Below are 24,589 nucleotides of genomic sequence, written 5' to 3'. Positions count from 1 at the left end.
ACTAGGCTCAATGACAGTTAGTTGCTACACCTAGATAAATTCAGTTAGTGGTTTATATCCAGTCAACCTGGGCTATGCACAAAGGAAGGAGGTACTTAAACCTACTTTGATTTGATTGATTTCAAGCTGTAAGAGAAATCCACTTTTGGGAAAGAAATAAAAAAGGCGAACAGAATGTTAGGATTTGTAGTTAGAAAGAGCAGATCAAGTCATGTCATGTAAAAATACTGCAATGCATCAGAAATATTTTGTGTTGCATATTGTGTACAGTCTCTATGTGGCAAAAAATAGCTGCTCATGAATTTGTCCAAAGAGAGTAGTCAGATATATTCTCAGATTTAAAGGAATGCATATGTTGATGATATAAGATAGAAAAGGTTTTAGAAATTACTTTAAAAATACAAAGACTCTGGGTTAGAAAGAATAAGAAGTGAATCAATAGTTCACTGCTTTGGAAATTCATCCATCCATTTTCTAAGGGTCATGGGTGAACTGCAATCTATACCATCAAGCAAAGGTGAGCTACTGTTTATGCTAGACAGGACACCAGTCTGTCACAGGGCACACACAGACCCAAGCACACTTATGCCAGGCCTAATTTTCCCAGAATCTAATTAATCTACCAGTATGTCTTTGGACTGTGGGAGACAAACCCCAGTGCTGCAAGGCAGCAATGCTCACCGCTATACCATCATACCGCCCTGCTTTGAAGATTGCTAATAAAAAAACACAATTGTCATCTCAGAAATTGGCATGTTTGCCAAAGAGGCATTTCTAATCAGAGAGGACAGCAGGTGTTTGTTGTAAAATTAAATTTACTGAATTCACCCAAATAAGATATTCCAGTACATGAGCTATTTGATGGAATGGAAAATCAGAAATTAAAAAGTGTAATTTTGTAGATATTGTAGCACCAATAGAAACTGCAAATTATGGATAACATACCATATAAAGATATAGGTGCAGTAAGTAAATTAAATAGTCAATTTCAGATAAGATTGCACTCACATAAATTAATAGTTTTCCCGTTAAAGTTTGGAGAACTATTTACAACATGCAAACAGTTGATATGCCTGTCCTATTTGAAGTACACTACAAATGAATGTTTTACTGTGGTTTCTGCCTCATCTCATCTGTTAATTTCATCCCTGTGGTGCCAGGTTCTGTGTGTATTTTATTTTGGTGCTTTTGCAGTCTTTCCTATTTGTAAGTCTTCAGAAGCATGTGAGCTGACTGCTATTTGTCATCTCCCCCTTGCTGCTTTCCCCCTACTGAAATAAATGGAATACTGACTTTCCAAGGCATAGATGCTTCTGTTTCAAGGCCAGCCTCAGCTCACTTATCTACCGTAGATGAGAAAAAAACAGCAAAACAATTTTTCATATGGGTGGTGTTGTGCCATGGGAGTTAGTGCTGTTGCCCTACAGATTACCTGGGTTTGATCCTGGACTGAACTGCCCTTTGTGTGGAGTTTGATGTTATATTGAGACATTTTCCTGGCTGTAATTAAAGACCAAGGCTGCCAAAACTTCTCTCACATATGAGGGATGAACCACAGAGGTAGCTACATGGGTGAAAATGGGGTGGAGAACAGGTTGCTAAAAATGTGCTAAAAAGGGACACATAGCAGGCACGAATCTATATGTAAGAAAGCTAAACAGCAAGAAATGAATTTGACCTCTTCCCTAACTTTTGTTTAAAACTCCATTAAGGGCCTGGCAACTCAATCCTAAAAACTGCAGGATAAACATTTTTTTTACATTACATTAATGTTTAAAAATCAATCCATAAAAGTCTAATTATGGATCTAATCAAATTAATTTTAAATTTGTCTTGCTTACCATAGTTAGCCATTCTCTGCCTTTGCAGAGCTGTTTTAGCAATAACTTGCTCATGCTTGCAGCATTCCATCAGATATATGCAAGTGATCTCACATGAGGGCATTGTTTGTGTTAACCTTCTGTGTTAGATAAGATCCCGAGTTTCAGAAGTGTTGTTTTATTACTTGAAAGTACAAGTAGCTGGATAGATGAGCTCACCTAATTCACAGGATAAGGGTATGGTCCTCAAATGACTTATTACAGTGTGATGGTATCTTGAAATGTCACTGTACCTGCAATATGCAACATCAATCACAAAAGGCAGAGTAAGTACAGTTATCATTGAAAATGCTAAATGATAAAGAGATGCCACACCTTGAAATGAGATAGGATATCTATAATCTTCCAGTGAGGATGGATGTTTGGATGGATGCAACATTTACGATCATATAGGGGTGGTATGGTGATACAACAGTTAACATTGCTGCCTCACAGTACTGGGATCCTGGGTTATATTCCAAACCTTAGGTGCTACTGGTTCTGCATACAACTTGTATATTCTCCCCATGTTTGTGTGGGTTTCCTTGGGGTGTTCCAGTTTCTTCCTTTAGTTCAAGGACATGCTAGTAGGTTAATCAGCTTCTGGGAAAATTCCCCCTGTAGTGAGTGTGTGTCTGTGCCAGCTGTGCGATGAACAGGTATCCCTGTCCAGGGTGTATCCTGCCTTGCCTCCATTGCTTGTTTAGATAGGCTCCAGCTTCCCCATGACTCTGTGTTTGACAAAGTGGTTAAAAAAAGGATGAATAGGTGAACATATGAGCTTGTCTGGGTAATTTTACAAGGTGCAAGATGCAAATATTAACAGTCCTTTTATGAATGTATTTTCTTCAATTTGTTTCAAATTATGTGAAAAGTCAGTATCTTTAGTATACATGGTTTATGGTCATATTGATATCCCAACATGCAACCCATATCAAAACATAACACATTTCATAGAAAACTACAATATAATTCTTGCAATGACTTCTGTTTCTTCTATATTGTTCTAGCATGCAGTGACCATGAGCTGAGAAGCCTTGCCTCCAGGTTAAAGGACTGGTTTGGTGCCCTTCACCAAGATGCCAATCGAGATCTTAAAACCACTACTGCCTCTGATGCAGCACAAGGTCGTAAGTATCAAGTGCTTTTTGACTAGAGGTCAACTAGGACAATGTGTACATAATCTTCACATCTAGAGGAAGTGGACTATCTCCAATAGAATCCCCAAGTGATAGAGACTGTAATATAATTTTAAACACAAATTTTAATGGAGTTTACTGTGAGTGTCTTGGTGGCACAGTTTCACACTTCCAGGTTTGTAGGTTTATATCTGGCTGTCTGCATGCTCACTCCATGTTTGCTAGTTTTCTCTGGATTTTTGTTGTTTATTCAGTGTGTTTCAGTTTATAAGTTACAGTAAATGGATGGATGGATTTTACTGTTTTCTGTTTCTGAACTGGACATCTGCTTAGACACATATAAAATGGTCAAATATAATATAAATATATCACATAAAATGGTAGAGAATAACCCTGAAATGTTAAACATGCACCTTCCATCAAGAATTCATAAAGATCAGACACATTTATTTCTCCCTCGTGAGAAAAGTACCCTAATGGACTGGCAATGTTTATGATCATGTATGATTGGCACAGTGGCACAGTGGTTAACATTGCTGCTTCACAGTGCTTATGCCCCAGGTTCATTTACAGACCTGGGGTGCTATTTGCATGGACTTTGTATACACTCCCTGTATTCATGAGAGTTTCCTCCAGGTGCTCCAGTTTCCATCTGCAGTACCCTAATGGATTAAGTCTGTAAGTCTGATGAACATATGCTGAGGAAGTCCTTTAAAAATATTAAAATATTGCAGAATTATACATTTCTAACCAGCCTTACCATTATTTATCTTAGTACCTATTCATGCCTTCTTGAACTTTCAGTATGCATTGCTTTTAGTAAATGCACAGTTGCTGGATTGCTGTAAAGTTTTATGAGGACTGTTGCAGCAATAAAATGGATTTTTCCATTGACTATGACTTGCTGATGGTTACAGAGGTGGCTTTAAAACTCTGATATATGTATGTCTCATATTTCTTCCACTTGCAAGCTCATCATTGGAAATATGTTTTTGCAGACTGTCCTTATATTCTTCTATCCAGTTTATTGACTGCACAGAGCACAATTCATAACTTACCAATCAGCATTTTACACTGTTCCTAATGAAAATGAATGGCTAACCTGTTCTGTGCTGAGTGGAGTGTTAAGATTGTTTTCTGGAGTTTAAACTTATTCCAACTATCCCACCTATCATACAAGTAACTAATCTTATTCTACTGTATAAGATTGTACTGTAAGCTCATTCCTAAGGCTTTCATACAAGGCGCTTCTATGAAAAAAAAAGATCCATTTGTATCAAAATAAAATATCCTTAGGCTTTAAACCATTAATCTTCACTGAATGGCCTCAGGGCCATTCACACCCCACCTTCCTTGTTCCTAAATTTGTCCTTTCATATGATCCTTTGTTATAAAGATTTGTTGAAATTAAGAAATGCCACATTCTGCACTTGAGCTGGAAATAGAAAGTGAAGTGAGCTTTGGGTGTTTTATTTTAAATACTTCCCATTTATAAGTGTTATAAGTACTACTGTACATGTGTGATATACAACTCCCAGGAAAAATTTCAGTTTATGTTTGTCTATCAATGTTCCAAGATGCAATTGCACAAAAGCTGTTGGTAATACTATGGACTAAAAATATTTTTTTGTATTTAATAAATAATAATTTGGGAAACAAATGACAAAGACATGACATGATCTTCATAAAGAACACACTACGGGTGCATCTGTTTATGTAAATGGCAGGTCTGTAAATAAAGCTGTTGAGGAAGCTACTGTAAAATGAAGGATTAGTTATGGATGTACACTGACTTTCAAGGTAAGTCTCAATCTACTATCTCTATCAATAACATAATGATTTTTTTGTATTAAACCCTAGTAATTTGAATGACCTCTTTTGACTGTGTACTGGGAATGTACTGTAATGAAAGATGCTGTCTATGTATGATGTTAATCAGCCAGCTCATCAGCTCTTAAAAAAAAAAGTTAAAATCTGCTGGCTCAGTTAAATGACATGGATATTACAGCTTTATTTTAGGGATTGTCGAGAATACAGAAATTGTAAAGAAATGTGGCTTCTGCTGAAATTTTATATGCAGACTGCCCCAGTAGAAATGAAATGCTGCATCAAATTAGAAACCTACAGTTACCAGATACTGCAGTGTTAAGGAAGATTGAAGTGATTGTTCAAGACATCCAGCAACAGGTTATTTCAGATGTTTCAACAGCTCCTTTTTCTAATCTTGCTCTTGATGAGACTACAGATGCATGTGATGTATTGCAATTTTGTGTCTGACATCTCTGCCCAAAAGATACATGCCTCTGGGTGGTTCTCCTGTGTTTAATTCAATTGGAAGGGAAGACAAGGTGTGAAGATATTTTGAATGCACTTGAATGTTTTTGAGGAGAGAGGCCAGTTTTGGAAGAAATATTGTCCATTTTGTGTGATGTTGCCCCAAGTATGTGAGAAGAATTATCTGGTGAAATTAAATCAAAATACTTTTTTTATTTAAAGGATTAAGGGATTTTTATGATTATGTAACTCTTGTTAGCAAAGTAAAAATAGCAAAGCAGTAAAAAGTGAAAAGTAGAACAGAGGTTGTCACCAGCATTGTGGATTTCATAGCTTCAAAAGCTTTGAACCATTGCCTGTTCTGAGAATGAATTGAGGAGTATAAAACTGAGTATAGCAATCTGATTATGCATATTGAAGGAGGCTTTCTTGAGGAAGTGTGCTTTCTCAACCTGCTCACTGTGATTCACAACGCCTTTGAAGAAAAGGGAAAAAATTAGCTAGCTTTTCTTACTGAAAGCGGGGTGTAAGGAAAGACTACACCATAGACTGGAACAAGTCCAGTCACTGGGCATGTGTCAGGCCAATTTATGGACAGCAAAGAACTGCATCAGCATGTTTTAGGATGGTTGGAGGAGTTAAGTGTTACCCCGACAATCTTTGCATCTTGCATCTCACACTGTCTGATTTCCTGTGGTTCAGCTCACTAAAGGAAGCTTTTGTAGGCCAGAACCTCAGTGATAACAGCATGGTTCCAGTGGCAGTACAGGAATGACAGGAACAAAACAATCCTTTTATTACACTTTGTGAAGCTCTGACAAACATTAGTGGATATTCAAAGGGACAAATAAAGAATAAAAATAAAATACTTTGTTCCACTTGTGAAGTATACTGTATTTAGTGATTAATTCCCAGATTCCCTTTACTTTTTGATATACCTTAAAATATATTGTTACAAATGGGGGGTTATGAAAGAAGGAAGTTGGAAGTAGGAAGAAATCAAGAGTTGGCCAAGCAGTTTAGTCAATAAGTAAAATAATTATTCAGAACCCCCAACTTGTAAGTGATTTCTCTAGAATATACCTGAGTGGCTGGTATAATTAGAGGCATGTGAATTCTCTGGCACAGTTTTGTTGAAAAGAGTAATAATCCAGGCACGCTTGGTTAAACAAATATTGATAAACAATGACAAAACACAAAGTACAGTACATTACACATAACAAAACATACAACACACAAGTTACTCTATGTACAGTACATGTCAGAACAAGGCGTATCAGAGGCTTAACACCTTAATCACCCAGAAAACCCCCAGACTTCTACTAAGTATTAAACTCTTAATGCCTACAGAGGCCAAATAATAGATAATAGCAGAATAAAGCACAGAATAGCATGCTCTCTCTAGCAAGGTTCAAATACTTAGCTCCAGTCAGGTTTTGTTTGGATGATCGTGAAGCAAGGGCTCTCGCCTGGCACAATCTTTAAGTTCCAACTCCTCTCTTTTCTCTGTTCTTCTTTCTTGTTCTCTTTCTGTGCTCTTAATGTGATCTTATATGGTGTACTGCTCATTGACAATCATTAACCCACAATTTACCTACTGTAGGTGTACCAAGGTAAACGTTACAATTGTTTTTGCTGAAGGACTCCCCACATGTCAGCATACAGTACATCCTCTCTGCTTTGAATCTAGAGGTGCCAGGTGTCACAAACTTTATCTAAACTCTAAGAGACACTTCCTAGTCACCTAAGGTTGTAATAAAATAAATATAACAGGTAGATTTTGTTAGCATAGTGATTGTCTAGGCAGAAGCAGTAGGAAACATTTCCAAAGAAGTATAACAGTACATGGAAAAAGATAGACAGTATAATAATAACATTTCTCTAATAATAGATGATTGCTGTGTTCTATTTGTTCAGTATTTCAATCAGATTCACATGCTGTAGTAGATAGAAGTTTATTTGTTAAACTAAATGGTATCTGTCCTTGCTAGAGGGAAATTTTTAAATATTCATATGCTGTTGGAAATTCAATTCATAAGGCTACACTTAAAACAATCTCAAAAGGCCAGATTGACCTGAAATTCAGATAACACAAGATGATGTATAAATATTAATAAACACAATGAATTTTAATCAAATAATTATTTTGCAAAGGAAAAGAAGAATAATGTTCTGGAATCCTCACCTTATCGCTTTTTCAATTCTTATTTTAATTAACATTCTTTCTATTAACAAGTTTGTAAAGTGAAAAATCTGTTTCTCCTGCAAAATTCCATTTAACTTAACCAGCTTTTAATATGTTCTAACATCCTGACAGTTGTAGAAGTTTTCTTTGTTCTTCAGCTTTTGATTAACTTTTTTGTGTTGTTTGTAACTTAGATTGATCTCAGAGTAAAACAGCTTCTAAGCTTTTTCAGCTTTCTGAATTTGATCACACTGAAAACAAACTTATATTGGATAATTCTTAATTTTTTTTTCTTGTTTTGGTAATAATTATACAGGTTCATTTTATTGTTAATTACTATTAAGCAACAAAAGTAGGGCACAAATATCCAGGCTACACTTAAGCTATTTATGGAATTATGATAGATGTGGGTTTCAAAATGAATCTGTGCATATTTAATTTTATACAAATATTTAATAAAATCAGAAAGGTAAAAAATAAAGTGGGCCATTCCGTTATTTGTGCTAATCCTTTTGCTAGTGAGTTACAAAATTTTCACAAAAATGTCCTTCATGGATTGCTTGTTTTTTTTACAAACAGAATCAAAGCACCACCTATTTTCGGTCCACAATCTATCTGAAATACTGTCCTATGTTTGTCTGTTCTTCACATATTCATCCACTGTGTGCACATTTAAGTCTACCATTTGATTCAATTATTAGCTGTGTATGACAGAATTACCTAGATCTGGTTAGTCCTGAGATGCTAAACTTCAAAAAAGAGGGAAGGGGTTGCAATGGGATGCAAAGACTTAATTATTAGGTTACCTGGGTCTGCTGATTGTTGAGATAAGGCAGCAATTCACTGTTACAGATCAGCTTCACTTAGCAAAATGAGCAACACAATGATATGTGCTCTTCAGAAAAACAATCTTCCAAGAGTGACAGGGGTTTGCTTGAAATCTTCCTTCAATGGGTAGCGTATTCTCTTTGCATCTCTTCTCTGTTTGAGGATCTTTGAGAGAAAATTAAATAATACATCTATCATCTTCTGCTGCATGAAATATTTATGTCAGAATTGTTACTGTGCCCTAGAATGTCCTCTAGGGCCTTCTGTTTCTTGTTTCACAATATGTAAAAGTTACCGTTAATGCTAAAGCTCTTTCAGACAGGTAATTGGTACAGGTCCTGGTAAAAAGAAAAAAAGAATATGCAATTGCCAAGCCTTGTGTTCTTTAGTATCTTCATAGACATATTTTTACTGGCTTGTATTGTGTTGTATTGTGTTATCTTTATTCCCAATGCTTAATACATACCATACAGTGGCACTTTTGAGGATGTGAATGTGGTTATTAACCTATTTTACATATTCAGTCTTTGCTTTCTAAATGTCAGTCATAAACACCCTTGTTTGTAGATAAAAGTAAGGGTATTTATAAAAATGAAAAAAAAAACGTATCAGTCATTTGAATCATTCCATTTGCAACATTCTTACTCTTAAAAATAAATATTTACCTGATACTAATTTATTGTTAAATATTGTTTCACCATATTCATTGTAGTACTGTATATTGTTCTACAGCAACCCGTTTTAACAGACTAACTCAATTTTTCAGCTCCTTTTTTCTACTCATCACCCTGAATAGCATTGCTTGTCTATTTTCTCTGCACAGGAAGTCTAACTCAAAATAATTTTTATTTTTTCTGCCTACTATTGGGAATGAATTCAATGTTGATAATATCTAGTGTGTGTTTTCTCAATTTTGAATTCTCATGCTAGTGATATAGATAATCCATCTATTAGGAAAGTACCATGCCATCTGGAATACCATGTGATCGCACCACAAATTGCCTGTTAACCGCAATAGTGTAATCTCTAGTGTAATCATTCTAGGCTTCATCTTATAAACTTTATCTTCTTAAATCAATGGGATTATTTCTAAAAACATTTTCTGACACAAGTAACAGTCATGGAATTCAATCAAACCTATTCTGTAATTCCACTGTGCTGAGATTCTTTGTAGTGGAACCTACTGTATTTGAAGTCAACAGATGCTACATTGAGCACAATCTGCGTAGGTGCTCCACTGCTGTTTAGAACCATTTAAGAATTAAAGTTGCTGAACTGAGAGTTATTTCTCCCTTTCTAGGGTTTGACACCAGCATCCTTCCCATATGTAAAGACTCCCTAGGTTGGATGTTCAACAAGCTGGATATGAATTATGACCTGCTCCTGGATCACACTGAGCTTAGTGCCATTTACCTGGACAAGTATGAGCAGTGCATGAAGCCCCTCTTCAACTCCTGTGACTCCTTCAAGGATGGGAAACTCTCCAACAATGAATGGTGCTACTGTTTCCAGAAGCCAGATGGTAGAGACTTCATTATTGCCATTAGCATGCAGCACAGTTTCTGATTTTAGAACTACTCAGTTCCATTTGCAGATGCCTGTCAAAGGCTTGTTATATCAAGCTTTGACCCCAGGATTTGTTGAATGTTATTGCTTCCTGTTTTTGTTTTGCAATTCCTTCCTTCTCTCTTGAAGCATCATTTGAAACATACCATTATTAATTTTGCATAGCCCATTTCTTTATTTTCTCTCTCTCTGCTCTAGAGAGATTTATGATTTTGTAATGAAATGTTACAGAGTGACATGTCTCATAAAAGCCTGTGCTGCAGGAATTCAAAATCATACATTTTTCCTAACATAAAATAATAAAACATGTGGAACTCTGTTATCTTTCATTCTAACAAAGATTTAATATCAAGGGTGCCAAATATAAATTTCACAGAACAACTTTTTTTTTAAAATTTAAACTAATTGTGAGGGTACCATATTTATTGTTGATTTGATATCACTTGTTAAAATTTGACACAGGTTTTGATGGAATGGAATAGACTTACTGTACCAACCAGGCAAATTTGGCATTGTAAATATTAGAACAGTAAACATTGTTTGTTCGCCGTTGAACTAATAACAGTAATTTACAGTAGACCAAACAGCTTTAATTGGCATTGCTAGACCTTAAAAAGTGCACTACAAAACCATATAAAAATGGTCCAAACAGAAAGGTCTTATAGTGTAATAACTGAAGGATTCACCTTAAAATCTTCTATTGCCTTTCCATACCATGTGAATCACAATGCACTATTGCCCTGTGTATAATGGAATTTTATCTTTGTGTATGTCTATTCATACAGCATACCTGTACCTACAGTACACATTCACTGTGAGAAAGAGCTTCCGGTTTTAAAAATCAGTATTGTTCTTGGAATAGTACTTACATTTAACCTACCACATTTTTAGAGGTAAAATGTTTTACGTTTTGCAGGAGAGCCCATTTGTATTTACAAAGAGAAATATGTCAGACAGTGCCTTTTTGTCGTCATTTTTCATTATGTTGGTGATCAAATTTCATCCTTAAAAAAATACCACTCATCTGCTATCCCAATCATGATCACAATTCTGTTGACTTTTCATTTTCAAAAACAGAAACCTGCTTATCTATACTGTGCTGTTTTTAGATGATGACCTCTTTTATTGTATTAATTCATTGTTAGTTTTACTTTTCTGTCTTCTGCTTGGTATTTCTTGATCTTTCTTTAATAAGATCCCCAAAACAACCCTTGTCATAGCTGTGAAGTTAAGTTTGACCTGAATTGCTCTTGTATTACAAGCATAGGCTATCCCCAAGCAAACTACTGTCACTGGATTTGATTTGACCACTAAAGATATTTCACATTCGACCGGTTTTGATCTCAGGCTTGGGATATAAAGGGCTCGGAAAGTTAGTTGCTTGGTCTGCTCTGATTTTCAGCTCTTAGCATGACCCTGTTGAATAAAATCTAAATGAAGCAGAATTTCCAGGTGGCTCCTATTCACCCTTTACAAAAGCTTGGTAATTTTTAAGTTCATTCACTGATGTGACAGAAGACTGCCACAGCCAAATCTGTCAGAAAGAATTAAAGATAGTACAGGAGTGGCAAATTAAAAATGAAGTGAAAAGAATAATTCTGTTTTTTAAAGAATGTTAAAGAGGTTAATTTCTGGAGATGTCATACAAAAGTAAGTGATTTTAAAAAATACATTGCTTGTCATGACAAGTTCTGTTACATACTTCATATTCAGGTGTTTGGTGGAAGGGACATCTTCTTTTACAACAAACTCGTTGCAAATCTGAATTTGGTTTTGATTCATTGTTTTTTTGTCCCACAGCAGCAACCAACAAGTCAAAAGACTTGTCCTACACATGCTCCTGCATCATGTAATACCTCATTAAAAACGATGAACAGAAAACATTTTCATTCATTTCTTTTTGAATTATATATATATACATGTAAGCTGAATGTAGTGACTCACTCTAACTACAGTGCTGACTCTAGGCTTCCTGCACTCTACTCAGTTTGTCTTTTCTGCATTTGCAGTTCTACATTATACATTCTAAAAACCCTCATTACCTCCCAAAGTAAAATAAATACAATGTAAAACAAGCAGCATACCATATTAACTTAATAAGAAAAGGATAGGAAGCTCAGCAGTTCTGTATTAAACCCACAGGAGTTGCTATTTGTGCTTCTTACATTTGTTGCCTATAAGATGTTGACACCAGGTCGTGTGAGAGTGTATGCTGGAATAACAGTGAATACAATCTCTCCATGGCCTTTTGAAACATAATTGGGATTTCAAAAAGCTGTATCACTCTTTAGACCCCTTCCCACATGGTTCAGACATCAGCTGTGCCCCTTGAAGTGCAAAAGCTACAAATGCAAAGGGGAAACATGTTTGCTTAAGACGTTGTTGATTGGGGGTTTGTGTGTCAGGTCATGTGGGATGTAACACTGTCTGCTTCGATTTCATTGCAGGCCTCCCATGTCAGAATGAAATTAATAGAATTCAAAACCAAAGCAGGAGGAAGGCCCTTGTAGGTGAGTACTTCCCAGGCAATTAGTTTGTGTCAGAAAGGTGTCGGAATTGATGAATGAGAACCTACTGGCATGTGAAACTTTATATCTGGTAAGGCTACAGTAGATGTAGCCTGAATAGCACTATCTATTTCCCTACTGTATTTTTTCTCTGCGCCTCATCTTCCTTTTACATATAAAGAAGCAGAGATGAACTTTGCATTACATTTTGCTATTCAATGAATGCTAATAATCAGACATGGTACCTGCACTTCCAGATATTGTTGTATCCATTCATTCAGTTTTTTGGCAGCTTGCAAAAATAATTAAGGCGCTAATAAATAAATTAAACTACCAATATTGTTTTATTTTTTAAAATGACAAATACTGTTACAGTATAATAAGTATGATTACATGGCAAGAGCTTCAGGAGAGATTTTAAATTCATTTAAATTACTTTTAGAAATGGTGATTCCTCTCTGTGTATTACGTGCATAGTTTTGACAAAGCAGTGATAGTGTAATGTTTAGGTGAATGATTTAAGAATTAAATCATGCGATTCACTGTAACATATTTTTGGGATATTTGTTTAAAAATTCTATGTCCTTCTATTGTATGCATACTGTATGCATATTTTAAATTTGATGTTTTTAGTAACAGTGAAATAAATGACTTAAGAGTGACAACACTAAATTCAGTTTGTTTTACTTGTGTTTACAGAAAACAAGCTCTTGATTACAGACGGTACTGTAATCTGAGTGTAATGTGTTCCTAATTTAATGTTCCTTGCAAATATTCTTTTACAAAAAGAGAAAAGTCATTGACCCTCTTGATTTGAAGATAAACGTATAAAGGTATAGTTGTATTCATAAATGTGTTAAACTGGTGATATGCAACTATCATACTAGTGGCAATAGATACAGAGAAGTAGATACAGAAATATTTACTTATTTTGCCTTTTAAACATTCAAGCATTTTATTATTTTGTCATTTTCCTGCTCATATCTCAGTACTTGAGCTTTGCATACTTAATGTTGGGTGTGAATATTTATAAATTTAGACTTTGTGATTCATTGGGATTCATTGTGTTACATTCTTGTTCCATCCAATAGCATAAGGGCTGAAATTGCAGTAAAGGCAGGGTAGTAAATGAGTGAATTAATAATCTTTGAAGAATAACATTCTTCAAGGAGACTGCAAATTAACCTTTGTAATATAATGGTGGTGAATAAAGAATTAGATATAAATTGTGCATATCAGGCCCAACCATTGTGGCACACAACATATTTGTATAGTATCAATATTTATTCTATAGTATCAACACAACGTAAATGAACAATACCAAGTCATTTAAAGAAACCCTCTCTGAAGGCTTCCTTCATAAATGGCTATTGCCTTACGTGGTACCATTGCAAAATTACAGATAAATATAGTTAACAAAATGTAAGTGTGGTAAAAAAACAAAACAAAATACAGCAGTTCCCACACAGATGTGGTAAAGTAGTGGCAAAATTGTGAATATACAGGTACAGTAAATGTCCTCTAGTGTGCTGCTTATGGATTACCTAAATATACTTTTCTGAAATTAGGACTCTTTAAAGGGGGACTGAAATGTTATTGTTATATTTTGGGGTTAAAAAAGATCAGCATCGAAGAGTGCATTTCAAACTTCAATGAAAGTAAAATGTGCACAGTAATGTATAAAATCATTAATTTACATCACAAAATAGATCAAATTACCAGGTATGAATCAGCACCACCTTGTCATCAGAACGAGGCAATAAAAACTACAGTGACATGAACCAGCCCTATTAAATTTTAAACAAGCAGGCTTGTGAATACATCTCTTTTAATCCAATAGAAATATTGCTCTTGACTTTGAGACAGTTTTGCCGATGAATACTACTCACTTGTTAACATTGGAACATTAAGTTCATTAAGTAATGAACAGGAAGGTCCAATCTACGTCACAATTCTTGCAAACTCTTGCCCTTGCCAGTGGTGAGACCAGCCGTTTGCCACAACATGGTGACGATAGAGTACTTTCCCAAAGTTCACTATTTTGTGTTTCGGAATTTGTAAAATGTTGCGATACCATCAGTTAATTTATTTCGTTAGCGAGATTTAATAACTAGTCTAGGAAATCATGAATGCAGCTCGCATTTAAGGGTAGTTGTTTGTTTAGTAGTTACTAAGCTACTTAAAAAAATAAAAACACATATCCTGGTTCTTTAGTTGCTGACGATGTAACAAATCTAGTACACTTGACTGGAGTTCCATTCTTGACTGGAGCTGTACACCCTTTAAGTATAACATCAATTTGTTTAATTCTTTTTTTGCCTTCAGGAGCTTTCATCCCGAGATGCAACGAGGAAGGTTACTTCAAGCCCACTCAGTGCCATGGAAGCACGGGACAGTGCTGGTGTGTTGATAAATATGGCAATGAGATAGCAGGGTCCAGGAAACAAGGCAACCCCACCTGTGGTAAGAGCCAAGCATGCACACGAGAAAGTGAACACAGAATTCTGTGCAGGTACCACTAATGTAGTTCTGTTTTTATCCCATTGTGTTTCTGTCTGCAGAAGAAGACCAGGAGACCTCAGGCGACTTTGGCAGTGGAGGAGCTGTGATCCTCCTGGATGACCAGGAGGATGAACGGGATCAGGCCAGTCGGCAGAAGGAGCGGAAGGTCAGAGTTCACCCACGAGGTGCCATCGAGGATGATGAAGATGAGGAGGATGACAAAGATGATGAGATTGGTTACGTCTGGTAGCTCTTCTAACATCTTTTCCAGGGACACTCATTTATTGCACAGATCTGAAGCCATTCCACAGTTACTTCTCTCTCATGCTACGGAAATGAAAAAAAAAACAGATGTTCCCATTATCTTAGACTACAATTCTACAGTAAAACAAGCGTGTCCTCCCTTTCCTAGCTAAATTCTCTACATACTGTACACCACACCTTTGCCTATTCTGCATCAGTACCAAATCTGAATGTTTTATGGCAGAAGCTTCTTTTTAAATTCGCTGGTGGGCAGAAATTCTGTAGATTCAATGACACTGAAAAAAACAAAAAATAGAAACACAGTGAAAGTCAAACATGAAGATTTGTTTTTTGTAGTTTGAGAGAAGTTTGACTTTGACATTGGTGAAATACAATGTGACCAGCAGTTTTTGTTCAGAGATAAGGCAGATGTACTGTATATGCTGGTTTCATAAAGAAGGCTTTTGGCTTTTAAGGTGTGCAGTTTGATCCCCATAGATTCTGTCAAACTAAAGCACATTTGTTACAATAATGGCGACATGTCTTAGTAGCATTCTGTAATGCTTCACTGGTTTTTCTGCATCATCCTTACCAATTGTGTCAAATTTGTGTTTTAATTATTATTTGTCTAATTATACATAACAAAGTCCCCTATATGGAAAGCTATAATTTTTATGTGGATATTCAAATCCTTTAATTTATATACTTGTTTCAAACTAATTTATATCCTGTGTACAATTAGGGTTCTTTGAATTAATGTAGCTCTTCTGAATTATTTTCAACGAATATCTCCACATCTCCTCTGCTCAAGCTTGATTCCATTCATCTTGTGGCTTATTCCTTCAATGAGATTTTGTGATTTTTGCTTTCTTTCCAAAATAACTTTCTAGTCACACACCATCACTTTTGTTACTTTGTATAGCACTTCATTTCCAACCTGGTTATTGTTCGTTCAAAATGTATCACATTAAAGTATACACCTTTTGATTGTCATATAATACAAGAGAACAAATATTAGCAAAGTAAACCTGTGAGGAAAAAAAGGCTTAGTTACAAAAAGTGAGAATATAAATTAAAAATTATTCAGGCTCTTTTGGTTGGTCTGCATTCATCGATTTACCCTGAGTTGACATGTATTCCTAATGTAAAGTTAAGCCAGGTCTTCAAACATCTGACACAAGGCTTAGTTTACAATAAGGAGTTTTAGTCATGTTAAATTTAACTAAGTCATCCTCTGGGGTTCATGAGCTTTTGTTATGACTTGTGTCCACAGTTCTCAGTTCGTCTTATTGATTTTTCATTGATTGCTGTACTGAATGTCAAGCAGTTATAAATATGAAAGGGTCTGGATCCTCTTTTTTTTAATCTTCAGGCATCACAGGCTATTTTGAGACAGATAGTTATTTTTAGGTCAGCTGCATGTTTGCAGATTAGAGACACAACAAATATTATCATTTGTATCAAGATAATTTATTTCTCCAACAGTCTCTTGCATGCCCACAGCCCTTGGCACCAAGTAGTTGAATTAACACATTATGATAGATACTGTATATACAGTACAGTACAGGTGGGATAAACATAGTGCAACATATGATGTAAGCTATAGAGTGTTTCCATGCAGTACTTTGTAGGTTGTGTAGATGACTGAACTTTTATGATTGATCACAGGAAACGTATTATATTTTTCCATCATTAGTAAGGAATGACTACTGTACATATAATCCCCTTCTCAATCATGCAGAGCTGAACAAGTGGTATGGCTTCCTGAAGGTGTTGAATCCCAATAACAGTTTTTTTATTCTGATTTATTTAATACACACATTTATTTTTGTGGCTTTGCCTTAAACTCTTTTGTGGTCGACCTATTTTATGTTATAGTCTTGTTCCTGTCAAAAGAGTGTGATTTTGGCATTCTAATTTTATTTCGGTACTTTTCTCTTGCAAATAAAGGCATTTGCTGCCTTGACTTTCTTTGCAAGCTCCCTGTATACTAAATGAATGTACTGTACGACTTTAAAATGTGCCCCACTTTGTATTCCCATGCATGTCCAGTGGTAGTTCTCAAGGTAATTTCCATTGGCCCTTCACCTCAGTGCTTTTATGGTATAAGAAAGAGGATTATAAAGTAAGTTTTAAGACATGCACAAAAAGGTGTACCTTTATTTGAGTAACTACTTATACTGTGAGAAAAGATTGTATGTTATCCTTCTGTTGAAGTCTGTCCTCTTTTTCTTTTCAAGTCTTAATTCTTTCAAATGCTCTTTTTGCTGGTCATTTTGAAAACCGCAGCAGAATAAATGACAGGGGATCACTTCTTTTGCAATATTTTACAATATGCCTTTTTTCTCCTCTTGATTTAAATTATTTTGTACATGACAGTGAGGGCATTTCATGTGCTGCAATTTTAAGGGGTACTCTTTTAATGTGCTCTTTCATGTGGAAAAATTAACACAAGTGTTGATTTTCACAAGTTTGTACTGCTAAACAGCACAGGAGAAGCTTACTGTGAAATACTAGGAGCATGACTAAATAATGTGCTTGCTTTCTTTTCTGTCTGTTAAATTGAATGTGAGCTGTTAATAATTCTAAAATAGTCAATAGCTCAACTCATTTCTTCACAATGCATATCCCCCTCACATGGTATAATCTTTTATGTTTTCCTGAGATTCACTGAATTTTGACCGTGGGAGGTAGAATATACAGTATATACTGATGCACATTTCAACAAAAAATACACACTGGAATATAAACAATGTCACAGAACATAAAGGAATTGTGACAGACTTTAGATAGACAGGAATTGTGACATTGGTATGCATTGTCATGCTTAGTTATTTTGGCAAAACTAATTATTGGACTTTGTTCTTAAAGCACTGATGTGTAGACCTTATCAGCCTCTGGATAGACTGCTTTGGAAAGTTCTACCACTCTTCCTGTGGCAAAGGTTGGACTATTGCTGCTGGTTTGAGCAAGGCAAATGTCAGTGTAACACTCATCATGACATCTCACCAAGAAACCAAACATGTGTTGTCTTCTATCCCTGTCACTCTCTCTGTGATCACCTTAGGTGGCATTTTTGTCACTCAGCTGTCAGCTATACCCATAACCGACTTATGAGCGCGCTGATCATTTTCATGCAGATGGCAGTCTACAGTTATTTTGCTAATATGCAGGTTATTTCTTCCTGGAATTTCTTATGTTACAGTCACTGCAGTCTGAAAATCATTAAGCAGATGGATCAGATGGATGTGAAGTAAGAGCCTTGGCAAACTCTCTGCCTTCCAAAATGTGGCTTGTCACTCACTATTCTGGTTCCCTAGTTTCTCCAAACTGCTCTGCTCAAATAAAGTGTAATATTAGAAGAATATATCATTCTTCAGGCAACGTCTCTCTTGGACAACCTGCCTTCGACCATGCCAATGGCAACAGGGAAATCTTCATTACTCTTGCATTAATTAAAATCATGCCTTTAAATGACTATTCAGTTTTTCTATAAACTCTTTTTGGCAATTTTAACTGTTCTGAAAAAAGGAACACTGAATACCTGGTGTTTTCATGAAATTATGTGATTCGATCTTGTTATTTTGTTATCCCAAGGAAGAGTACTAAGCAGAGTCAATCATCAAAATGTCTTCTCACTATTTAAATTGTAAATAATTTTATTTACAGTATGTGTCCACTAAACTATTGCTAGAGTATAGACTGAAAAATTTTCATTGCACATCAATATATTTTAATTGCAGATGAAGAAATAGGCTGTTATCTAATTTTGGATTAGATAATTTTGGATTAGACACAGCTGCCAGCCACTAGTGTATTAGTTATATGAACCGTAAAATGTATACAAATGCAACAGATGTTCATCTGAGGTGAACCCTAACATCAAATTGTCCAACATACTTGGTACTCAGTGCTCTGAAATAGACCCTCAGTTTCTCACTCACTCCAGCAGAACATTTTTAATCTGAAATACAACATATTTAATCTAATTATTTTTTTCCCACAATATTACAGAAACTTTCCTCTTTGACTGTAATGGAATAAATTTATTCTGAAATTATATAAACAATCCTGATATACACTAGCTATTAAAGAGTTATTAATGAGTTTTTGGAATGTTTTTTGCTTTAAAAAGTGACTTTAGAGCCCATCCACAACAGCAAAGAGTGATCTATCCACCATGAATATGTTATTACATTGTTAAATTATCCTGCAAACAGTGATTGTACATTGTTTACACTCATACTCACAGAGTAATTGGAAATAAGCAAAGCTAATATTCCTTTGGACAAACCAATAATCTGTAAACCTTGCCTTTTCATATTAAGTCATCATAGTAAATGAGTGTTATTTACTTCAATATAATTGTTCCTTGTTTGGCTAAGTTTGGTGTCTTGAGGTGTTACTGTTTCGAAGCAGCATGTAATTTCTCCACTAAATTAAATATGCCAGTTTTAAATATCTAAACTGACTTGAAAAGTCATACTGTTTCATACCTGTATGTCATTGCCTGAAAAATATGCAAACTGACAGGTGTTTTTAACAGTTCCACGTATAGCACAGCAATCCTACAATAACAGCTGTCATTGCATGCAGCAATGTTTTTATGCAGTAATGCAAGAGCATATGAAGTAAGCACATCTTTTTCAAGAGTGGAGGACATTAAATAACCTGCCACAATAAATGTAAATCAATCAGTGTTAAGATGTCTCTCATTGATCATTAGCATAAAGTTAAATTCACCTCTGAACACATTAAAGTATAAGGATTAAAAGTTTTTTGTTGAGGGTGTTGGCTGTAGGTGTTGGTTCCCTTTAGAGAATATGATGGTCCAACTTCATCTCTCTCAAGACTTGTCAAAATTTTGCAAATTTTTTTTTGCACCATTAAGGATATGAGATTATGGATAAAATTATCCATCCTTCAAATGAAACATTAAACTGTGTACTGGAGTCATTAAAATTCCATGGAATCAGGATGTTAACCCTGGTGTCTCTGGGTTTGGGTAATCTGGTCTACCTAAAGATCTCTGTTAATTAAATTGGTGAAACAGTTCCTTGCTTTTGTACCTAATCTAGGTTGATGAGTGTCACCCAGGTGGAGGCTATAATTCAGTGGTGGGTGAAGTGTGGCCTTTCCTATATAGATAAAGTGCTCTGGAGTTTCTTGACTTAATAGTTAACTAATGCATTTAATACTTGAATGATGGATTGATCTACTTTATCCGATAGCTAAATTAAGCAAAGTGGTGCATTTGTGACATGTAGTCCCACTGTAATCATGGTGTAACACTAGGAGATTACATTAACATTTTTTAATGCTAGAGAAAGATACTTTTAGAATATTATTTTCCACCACCCCCATGTAGATTTTAACATAGCATGTCATGTCAACTTCTCATGCCATTTGGAAAGATTATGGTTAATGATCCCAGAAGATCATTACCCTGGTTTTAAGCATCTTTCCTAGTTCAACAATAGACTGGCTTTAGTTTTCTTGGAAAACTAAATACAATAGATACAGTACTTTTGCTTTTTAAATTAAATTGATAATAGCATTCATTAACTATTCCATTTTACTTCTCAGATCAATGATATTTTATTTTACCTTTAGTGATTATATCTCAGTAGTTGATGGATTCTTGAAGATAAGGTTGTGCTAGAAGAGCAGATTTCTAGTAATGCAAATATACATCTGCATCGTAGGAGAGTCTCAGAATTTATATATCATTGTGAAGTTGTTGGTTTCTTTTGCTCATACATGACTGAGAATGGAAGGATGTTGGATTTGTTACGCCGGGCCTAACAAGGTGTTGAAACAGTCTCAGCGAAAATTAGAGTCAATGAGCCAAGATATGCGGCAATCAAGATAATTTATTCATTGGCAGCACTGAAGAGGACAAACAGAGCTGAGACTGAGGAAACAGCTGAGGCAGTAGCTGCGCAGCTGAAGCAGGCAGAGCAGAGGGCTGAGGTCTGAGGTCTGAGGTGATGAAGAGATGATTAGTGGCAATGACAGAGGAACTGGAAACTGAGGATTAAGAAACATTGAGAAATACTTCTGGTTCCTCAGGACTTAAATACTGTGCGAGGTTCCCTAATTGGCCTGATAGGCCCAGCCTGATCTCGTTGAGGATGGCCCCAATGAGTCTCTAGCATGTGTGGAATGCGCATTGGTAATTAGTGGAGCTAATGCAGAGGCGGTTCTGAAACACATACTGTAGCAAGGAATCATTTAAGACACTTAAATCTGATGGTACTGTATTGTACAAGTCCACATAAAAATTCAAATTCCCTTGACCTTAACAGTACAGTGACATTTTTTGTGATTATATAAAGTTAATAATTAATTAAAAAACAACTTTGATCACAGCACTTTGTTGAATCAGTGGGCTGCATTCCTCAAAGGGACATTTTTCAATTACATGTAGTTAACTTGCTTTAGTAGAAGTCCTGAAATTTCAATGCATTTCAATGTCAAGCTACAGTATAGAAGACTCCAACCCTTAATTAATTAATTGAAAGGTAGCAAACTTTGAATGTAAGGTATCTAGTATTTTTAAGTTTGTCTGAAAACTTGGAAGAATTTCAGAATATGTCTAATTGAACAAAAAATTAATATGGCTAACAACTAATCTGGTTATAAAAATACCCTTAAGGACTGGAATTTAGCAGACCTTCAGGACATTTTCTGCAGTGTACTTAGCACTGAAAATATAACATTTCACAAAAATAACTGCTAGTTCTAAATCCATGAAAGTGAATACAGTACTTTTGTAATGTGTCTTTGTTCTGCTAAGAGGTGTAATACAACTACAGTATCTTACCAATACAGCACATTACATCTGTTGAGGTTTACCATGTACTGTTTATTAAAGTCTCCATGCAGAGTTACAGAAACAGAAGAATTGTTCTCAAACTGCTAAGCTTTTTTAATTAGAAAGTTTTTTTTGTTGTTTCAGAAAGAATATTGTAATGACAAAACTGAGCACACTTTCTGAAACAAACTGCAGGTTTTTATTACTTTTAAAGGTAGTCATTGTTTTTTTTTTCTTAAGGTCCTACAATAAATAGATACAGTTACTATATGAGATTAATTTGCTTAACAAATTCAGCATTGTTCATTCTTCACCACGTCTGTAATTAGTTTTTCTTTTGCTCTTTGTAATTTGTTCCTCTGGAATAATTTTTTCAGATAACGCACCACAGTAGACTTCTAAAAGGGTGGCACTGCATTTTTAACAACTTAAGAGACAAACAGTATACAGTACCATGTATAAAGCGTAACTTAGTTGGGTGCCCTCTCATTCTCTCGTCCCTGTTTTTAATCTGTAATATTGTTATAAAGTCTTTAATGCACAATAACATAAATGGCCATATTTGCAGACGTCTTATTTGTTAATTTTATATTTTTTACTTTGTAAAGAAAACAAAATGTAATATAATGCCATCTATAGTACTGTGGCTGTGTTTATTTGCATTTAAAAGTGTATAAGTTGATAGTCTTCAGTGCAGCTAAATCAGTAGCTATTTAGAAACAACGTGTAGTGAGTTCTGAATGTTCTTCCTTCTGGAGTAAAAATGGAATGTTGATGTTTTTGGCTGACTTTCTGATTTCAATGTAACTGTTCCATTTTGTCTGTCTGAATACATTTTAGTCTGTCCATTACTACTGTCTTATGTTTATTCACCTGCTGATTTGTAACATTTTCTGCATCAAATATATTCTGAAAGGCAATAATCAACTACATCAAAATTGTCACATTTATTTTTTAAAGAATGTTTTTTTGGAGTGCATGCCCCCATGATTAAAAAATGTCACCATTAAACATAAAAAAAATCTTCAAACTATTGTAAGCCATAGTAATTAATAGAAAACATATACAATGGCTGTTTGTCAGTTTTTTGGGGTTTTTTAAGATCACTTTATTGGCCATATACTGTACAATTTCTTGTAGTAGGAATTTGACTTTTCGCATACTCCAACTTGCTCTCCATGAGACACACAGACAGGGAGAGAAGCTTGGGGTCAGAGCGCAAGGTCAGCCATTTATACGGAGCAGTTGGGGTTAGGGGCCCAACGGAGTAGGATTCCTCTGCCAGCTGTGGGATACGAATCTTAGCCACAGAGCCACCACACCGCCCCCATCAGTTCTTGTTACATCTGAGTTCTTCAATATTTAATTGAGGTTTACCATCCTAGAACACTAGAAAATCTACTAGTCTACCGTCACAGACTATAGAAAATATTTGGGTCTTCTATTCTATGGCAAATCTTCTCTCTAGCTAATCCTTAATTATTAAAGTGAGTCAGTCAGTACCTCAATCAATTAAACAATTAAGGCTTGTTTTAATAATTAATTGCAAATATCAAAGTTTTACATGGCCTTCATAAAGCCACAGTTGCCTACGTCTGTCCCAGAGCAGAGCTTATTCTGGTGACTTCTAGTGCTGGTCAGGTTTTGATACATCTGCACTCTATTAATTGAGTTCTTTATAGAGCAATAATTGGATTAATTAGAAGTATTATATTGCTTTCAGCCGTTAAACTGTTACAAATTACTGTTTAACTACTAAGTTTTCTCAGTTAACTAAAATGTACTACTTTTTAAGAGCAGAAATCTAGATAAATGTAAAATTAAGCAAATTATTTATGCAGTTGAGGATTTAATTAAGTAACATTGTACTCAGCTGAAATGAAAACCAGCACCCACAAAAGCAACTAAAGCCAGGTTTGGGAAATCCGGTTGAAGAGGACCTTCTAGTTTTTATTCCACTTGAACTGTTAAGTAACTGGAAATCAATTATTAATTTAGTAGCTTAAAATAGTGGTGCCACTGTTTCCACTGCTGTTATGACTGATGATCGTTAGTCATCAAAAATGTTAAGTTATATACGAAAAATGTCCTTCTTGCGGGACATCCTTAAAGTATCCCCACTTCATTTCTAACTGAAAATATTTGATTTTTAATCAGAGGACTAAATTCAGCTATTTCTAATTAAGCATTAACAAAGGAATGAACTACTGTACCTGTTTCCATTTTTTACTGATTGCTTTATATAATTTAGCTGATAATTACACAGAAACCAATCTGGGACTCATTTACTAAAAGAGCTTGGTATGTTGATTGCTTGCCACTTTTTTGAATCACAATCTTGACTCCTCTAAATTCCCAAAGGTACAGTACATTTGCTCAAAAACCAAACACACTACCGAACAAAGGGAAGCAATTAGTCCCTGACTGGCAATTGATGATTACCTTACAGAACCTGAGCTGAGTTTTATGCCTGCCCAACCCCTTCATGGCCTCCAGCAACATCTAAAGTGCATGGCTGTATTGTGTTTTGTTTGGGATCGGTCTTTCCAAACTCAAACATTTAAAGAACAGTATATTGTATCTGCATAAATACAACACATAAAATAAAACACATAAATGTTTTGTAGTCTTGTGCAATAATTTAAAATAATGCTGACATAATTTCCAAG

At 35.3% G+C, this 24,589-nt stretch overlaps 1 protein-coding gene across 1 annotated transcript; it reads left to right on the top strand.

The window, feature by feature from the left end:
• The first annotated feature begins 483 nt into the window (after positions 1 to 483).
• Positions 484 to 22,771, top strand: spock1 (SPARC (osteonectin), cwcv and kazal like domains proteoglycan 1). The gene is made up of 6 exons (XM_088933451.1): positions 484 to 517; positions 2,870 to 2,989; positions 9,586 to 9,807; positions 12,299 to 12,361; positions 14,684 to 14,821; positions 14,920 to 22,771. Exons 1-6 carry the CDS (start codon positions 484 to 486, stop codon positions 15,108 to 15,110), a joined length of 768 nt encoding a protein of 255 aa, XP_088789577.1. The 3' UTR covers positions 15,111 to 22,771.
• The last annotated feature ends 1,818 nt before the right edge of the window (positions 22,772 to 24,589 follow it).

The sequence above is a fragment of the Atractosteus spatula genome, chromosome 14 (genome assembly GCF_055471065.1).
Source record: "Atractosteus spatula isolate fAtrSpa1 chromosome 14, fAtrSpa1.hap1, whole genome shotgun sequence".
Lineage (NCBI taxonomy): Eukaryota > Metazoa > Chordata > Actinopteri > Semionotiformes > Lepisosteidae > Atractosteus > Atractosteus spatula.
Note: the sequence above shows the minus strand (reverse complement) of the source record. Positions and strands in the feature narration are given on the sequence as shown.

Coding starts and splice junctions, on each gene's coding strand:
- spock1 (XM_088933451.1), top strand. CDS start 484: ATGGGTGAACTGCAATCTATACCATCAAGCAAAG. Junction 518..2,869: donor ATCTATACCATCAAGCAAAG/GTGAGCTACTGT, acceptor ATATTGTTCTAG/CATGCAGTGACCATGAGCTG. Junction 9,808..12,298: donor CTGTTTCCAGAAGCCAGATG/GTAGAGACTTCA, acceptor ATTTCATTGCAG/GCCTCCCATGTCAGAATGAA.